Consider the following 6,653-nt stretch of genomic DNA (forward strand, 5'->3'; position numbering starts at 1 on the left):
AAAAGTGTCAAAAGAAGACAAGTTCTAACAAGTTTTACCAGTGCAAAAAGACTTTTAGTATGGATCTTGTCACAGCATTCTTAAGCATGACATTTTGAGAGGGAATAATTGAGAAAAGGAAAGTTAAGACACTGACACTTGCTCATAGTTGGGATTAGAATTTACTTCTTGATCTCTAGAAGTTTATTTTACCTCTTGTTATGATACTCATGATTTTGCATTAGAAACATATCATTCACTTTTACATTTCAGTCAAAATACCTCCAATTTTTGCAACACCTCTCGAGAAAATGTCCTTCTGACAGCCCCTTTCACTTCATTGTTCCTCAGGCTATAGATGATTGGGTTTAACATTGGAGTGATGACTGTGTAGGACAGTGACACCATCTTCTTACTCTGAGGGGATTGGGTGGACTTTGGCCTCAGATAGGTTAGGCTTGCAGTTCCATAGAAGAGGGATACCACAATTAAGTGGGAAGAACAAGTGGAGAAGGCTTTCTGGCGGCCAGTGGCAGAGGGCATTTTCAGGATGGTTGTGATAATGTGGGTGTAGGAAACCAAAATAAGAGTAAATGGGAACATAATGAAGAGGAGGGTAGAGGCCAATGCCTGCATCTCATACATGGTTGTATCCTGGGAGACTAACTTCAAAACAGGTGGCCCATCACAAAAGAAGTGGTCCACAGCATTTTGTCCACAGAAAGGAAGAGCCATCATCCAAGCTGTTTGTAGCATGGAGACAGGGACACCAGACATCCAAGAGCCTATTGCCATGAAGTTACATAGGTCTTGGTTCATGATGACTGTGTATCGGAGAGGGTTACAGATGGCCACATAACGATCATATGCCATCATGGAGAGGAGAAAGCACTCAGAGCTTCCAAAGAAGAAAAAGAAATACATCTGTATACCACAGCCTATGAAGGAAATGCTTTTCTTTGTCGATACCAAGTCCACAAGCATCTTGGGCACCATGACCAAAGTGAAGCAGACCTCTAATAGTGATAAATTACGAAGAAAGAAATACATGGGAGTATGAAGAGTAGGATCCACACTAGTTACTGTGATAATGAGGAAGTTGCCCATCAAGGTGATGGTATAGATGGTCAGAAACACAACAAAGAGGCAAACTTGCATTTCAGGATTGTTGGTGAACCCCAGAAGTAAAAACTCGGTGACTCTGGTCTGATTCTCACAAATCATTTTTCAATCCTATCACTAGATGACCAGACTTCACACTTGTTTCTCATATATCTTAGAGGCAGTTAGGAGTTGCAGCAGAAAGAGCACCGGGAATCAGGAAGACCCAAATTCAAATTCATCCTCAGATATTTGCTGGCTTTGTGGACCTGGGAATCTTTATCTGCCTCAATTTTCTTCAGATGTAAAATGGGGATAATAACCTATTCTCCAGGGTTGTTATATGGATCAAATGTGTGTATCTGTAAAATGTTTAGCACATATTAGATGCCTAATGAATGCTTGTTTCCTTCCTTCTTTCATGAGACATTAAAAACAAAGTATACAAACAGAAGGAAATAAATAGAATGATTTCTGTTTTGAGGTCACAGTCATATTATACTGCACCTTTCAGGGGATAGTAGAAGTGCTTGAAAAAAGTTTGTTCTCAGAATAATGAATAAATAAGAAAACTGCAAATATGATGACTACAGAAAGTGCTTTTCTCCTCTTATTGGTGAACTGGCATTTTCAGTTATTAGAAACTTCAGTCTTGTAGAAGTAAGGAAAAAAAGGAAATTGGTTAGACCAAAAATCACCACAACAAATTCAGTTAGCATTTCCCTAGATACACAGGATGCATTAAAGACACTATCCTAGTAAAATATGCAAATATTACCTAGGATCCAGAATTGGATGGGATTTTTAGCACTCATGAAGAGTAAAAATGGTGATTTACTCAAGATCACATGGCAGGTAGTATGTAGCAAAGTAAAGCCTAACACCAAACCTCTATCAAACATATTATCTTATCCTTACAGGTTTTTTGTATTACAAAGATCATAGAGGAAGGACATTAGATGTCCAGAATCTGAGGTACATGCAATAGTTTAAGTGCTCATTGCTGGGTATTTCCTCCATATTCTTTCCATCACAAAAATATTGTTTGGTAAAGTTGCTATGTGATTTTTTAATAACATGGGGAAAGTTTGAATTTTTTTGTTTCCAATCAATGGTTTCACTGGTATTGAGTATTTGTAGTTAGGGTACTTTGTCTGCCAAGACATTTTGTAGGCCCATTTCTAAATACAATATTTTCCATCAACTAAAATAAAAACTATCTTTTTCTTCTATCATAAAAAGATAGTGGTCAATCCCATCAAGTTAAAAAATTCCAATTAGCCATCATATTCCTTTTGAGTGAATTATATAAAAGATTGTTAATTTTTTAAATTATCAACTATTTAACTTTGATCACTAAGATTTATACATTTTGTTTTAAAACTATGGCTTTTTGATACAATGCAAGGAAAAATTCGTCAACATGCTTACCTTACAATCAAATTTTTCTAAAAGCAAGAACAAAAAATCCTAAGTAACAGTTATGAGACAACAGGCTTATTAGGGGGATAGAAAATCCCTCCTATTTTTATTATATTTTGCCCACAAAAGTGTCTCTAAGTTACATCTAATCTGTCTGTCAATTTATTTTCCACAATATCAATTCATCACTATAGATAACCAGAAACAAAATCAGCTAACCATAGTTCCTTCAACTTCAGGACCCATACCATTCTCAGAACTCCCAAGCATCATTGGTAGTTGCCAGAGTAGACTAATGTAGTATAAAGGACTAAGTCCTGGGCCAAGTATCAGGAGGCCTGGGCTATATGACCTTGTCCCTTTGTTCTATGGATGCTCAAGCTTTATCAGACTATCCCTAGATACACACATACACATACACACACACACATACACACACACACATGCACACACACACACACATGCACGCACACACATACATATACACACACATACCTCTTTTAGTTAAGTGCTATTGAATGCAACCAGAGGAAGTTACTCAACTGTACTATGTAATATAATTTGTATAAGCTGATCCTCAGTGTTGCAAGATAATCCTTTTACTTCTCCCCATCTGGTTCTTTACCTAACTCTCCATATCCCTTCCATTACAACTCATCCAAAGCCTTTCTCTTATATTTTATGAAAAAAAAATTGAAGTCATTTCCCATAAGCTATCTCTTCTACATCTTCTTCACTTCACCATCCCTTGGTTATCATATCTTGCAGTTTCTTTTTTTATCCCATACTCTGATGAAGAGGAGGCACTTCTTCTTCCCAATGCCAACTCCTCTCTTACACATATCCTTGATTGCATTTACTTACCTCCATTCATAGAGCAACCAATTAAGGATTCTTATCACCTATTAAGTTCAATTGTAATAGATATCTAATTGGTCTCCTTTTCTCAAGTCTCTCTCCACTTCAATACAACCACCTCTATACTCTACAGGCCGCCAAAGCTATTTTCCTAAAGTTCAGTTTGAGCATGTCCTTCTCTTACTCAATAAATTCCAGTGGGTTATTTTTCTTTATTATAATTACTTCTTGGGTTAAATATAAACTCCTATTGGCACCTGAAGCATTCTCCAATTTGTCCTCTTCCACGAAACCTATTTTCTTACATATTACTTTATTCTATACACCTTTTGGTCTAGTTATATTAGTCTTTTTGCTGTCATATTGTTTAGAATGCTCTCCCTTCTGTTATAGGGAAATTATAGAGTAGATGTAGATTTAAGTTATTACAGAAAGCTGACAGCTTTAAAAAGCAAGCGTTGGCTGAGTTCATGGACATTCCAGAATGGAATGAAGCCACAGATTTGAAAAAGGAGAATTTTCTTGGCTAAACTTGGAGAAAGAGGGTGTATCTGTGTCTGGCTTGTTGAGATCCAAGTTGCTGTAAAGTTTGGGGATTTACAGAAGATTGGAGAGAAGAGACCACCAATCAACATAGTCTAGGTAGAGATAAGGTTCAGATCTACAGCTGGTAGATGGCTGATAGATAACCTCTATTCCCTCTAGCTTCCTTTAGATTTTACTGTCTGTGAAAGGATTTCATCCTGATTCCTGTTATCATCTTGGAGCAGCTTGTACCTGTACAGTGAGAATCCCAATACTTCAGCCCTCTCCAAAATAGAGCTATCTGTGGCATAGTAGAGTAAAGCCAGCTAACCTCTTACATTCTTAGGCAGCTGGGCTGTTTCCTTAGTGTAGAAACCCTTCACTCACTTTCCCAATTTACCAACAATAAAACCAGTCTTATTATACTTCCTGCGTCATCTCAAGGCCATCAAGGACTCACTATTCGAGTTACTTTAACATCACTGGTATTACTAGCAGGTAGATGGTCAGGTTAACTATCAAACTGTCATTCCCCATTCCTCACACCCCTGTGTGGTTATTCAGTGTTATCCTGTCAGTCCTTTCCCTTGTGGCATATGGGAGTGTCCCCAGTTTGTGTTATTTCCTGCCTACCAGTCCAGTCTGTCCCTTTTTCTCCCCTATTTACTTTTTTCACTTCTCTCCTCTGCCTCTTGGAATTCCATGTTTCCTTCATGATTAAGATCAATTGCCATTTTTTGCAGGAGGTCATTCCTAGTTCTGCAGATGTTAGTATCTTCCTAATCCTGGGTTATCTTATATCTGCCTTGCATGTGTTATATATATAGACACACACATATGTGTGTGTACATATAAATAAATATGTGTGTATATAAATAAATGAATGTGTGTGTGTGTGTGTGTGTGTGTGTGTGTGTGTGTGTGTGTGTGTGTATACCTTGCCTATTTAAATGGAAGCTATTTGAGGATACTCTTTCCTGTTAGTTTTCATATCTCCAGTACTTTGCATAATGCCTGGAAAATTGCAAGTACACATTATTTTTTTGGTTTATTAAGAGACCAGCTTCAGTTTCTTCATATATGAAATGGAAATAATAATACTCATAATACACATCAAAGGTCAATCACTCAAGACCCTTCATGGAGAGCTCCTTTTTTTCTTCTCTTTCTCATCTCACATCAATGAACTATTTTCTGCCACTGTCTTTTCTTTCACTCCTATTTTATGTGTGAGGGAAATATTTTATATCTTATAGAACTATGTAGATATGAGTTGCCTCTTTATTAGATCCACTGTACTGCCAAAGTTTAGTTAAGAATGGAAGCATCTGCCAGGGAAGGAACAGAGCTTCCTATTGCCATTCTTGGACCAGCTCTCTCATTCCATCATGCTCTCAACATTTTCTCCAGCCTTCCTCAGCTCAACCTCCAATATTCTTCTTGCTTGTACCTGTGATGTTTTGCCCCTTCCTACAACTTAATCTCCACCAGTCTCCTAGCCTGATCCTGGGAGGACACTACCCTGAAGTCAGACTCCTTGCAATGATGATAACCTATCTGAACTCATTTCTTAAAGATTGAAAAAACCCTCAACCTATATGCTGTACATATCCAACTGATTCTGCATTCTCTTCTGTTACAAACTGTTCTCTCTCACCCAACTAACTACTTCCTTATTTTCACCTTTCTCAATGACTCCTCCAAAAGTCTCACACTAGAACAACTCACCCCTTCCATTGTGCTCCTCGGAATGCCTACTCCATAGAGAATTGTTTCTTTTAATCTTAAACTTTTTCCTTTCTCATTTCTTCCAACTTCTTACATTTATTAAGTCCAAGATTCCTTCTGTTTACAAAGAGTTTCTAGTTATCCTCTCCACAGTTTTTCATATTTATCACTCATTGTTTGAAATGCCCCCATTACCAATTCCAAGCTATTCCTCTGATATCAATTCTCAATAACTTTTCTTTCTCTGAGCTTCAATCAAGCCATATTATTACATATTAAAATTCTTCCAAACACACTAACTTTCTTTAACTTATTCATTTTCCATCTTTAACTCTTTCCCCTCTATCCTACCTCAGCTGCACACAAAGATGCTCACTCTTAATTTTGCCTTCATTCCTACTAGCGTTCCACTTCTATGAACTATGAAATTATTTATTTGATTATAATCTGTTTTCATTACACTTTTCTCTTTGCCTTGCAATGCCTAAATACCCTGTTCTTCTTCCAGACCATGCTGTTCAAACCCTAAGAGTCTCAGTTCTTTTCCAGACCATCATCCTTGCACTAGTTAAACAAACTCTACTCTCCTCCTCATCTTGAGTCCTTGATGAACCAGTTCAATTCTACACTAACTTCTCTAGAATCCCATGTCACTTAATCCTATTGCCAATCAAGTCCACAACTTTGAATTATTCTTACCATTTGTTGACTCTGCTCCATCTTCTGTGTTGCTGAATGAAGTTGAAGAAAATCACAGAATTCTCACTGGGTCCACAATATAATTATATTACATAACCTTAATTGGGTCCTCACTGTACTAAGCCAATCCTTTTACACCAATTGATTAACCCATTCATCACAGTGCTTTTTCCTAAGCTTTTCAACTCTCCTCAAACATCCCATGCCTGCCCTTCCCCCTACCCTATGATGATCCCTCTTATGTGGGATGGTCCCTAATAGTTCTGTGAAAAATTAGAGTCCCTTCTTGGAGAGTTTGCTCTTCCCTCTTCCTTATCTCACATCACTCAAATGTTTTCTTC

At 37.5% G+C, this 6,653-nt stretch overlaps 1 protein-coding gene across 1 annotated transcript; it reads right to left on the reverse strand.

Moving 5' to 3' along the window:
* Positions 1 to 252: 252 nt before the first annotated feature.
* LOC123250352 (olfactory receptor 10A7) lies at positions 253 to 1,203 on the reverse strand. Its single transcript, XM_044679394.1, has one exon. It carries the CDS (start codon positions 1,201 to 1,203, stop codon positions 253 to 255), a length of 951 nt encoding a protein of 316 aa, XP_044535329.1.
* Positions 1,204 to 6,653: the final 5,450 nt, after the last annotated feature.

Source organism: Gracilinanus agilis, chromosome 5 (genome assembly GCF_016433145.1).
Source record: "Gracilinanus agilis isolate LMUSP501 chromosome 5, AgileGrace, whole genome shotgun sequence".
NCBI classification, from domain to species: Eukaryota; Metazoa; Chordata; class Mammalia; order Didelphimorphia; family Didelphidae; genus Gracilinanus; species Gracilinanus agilis.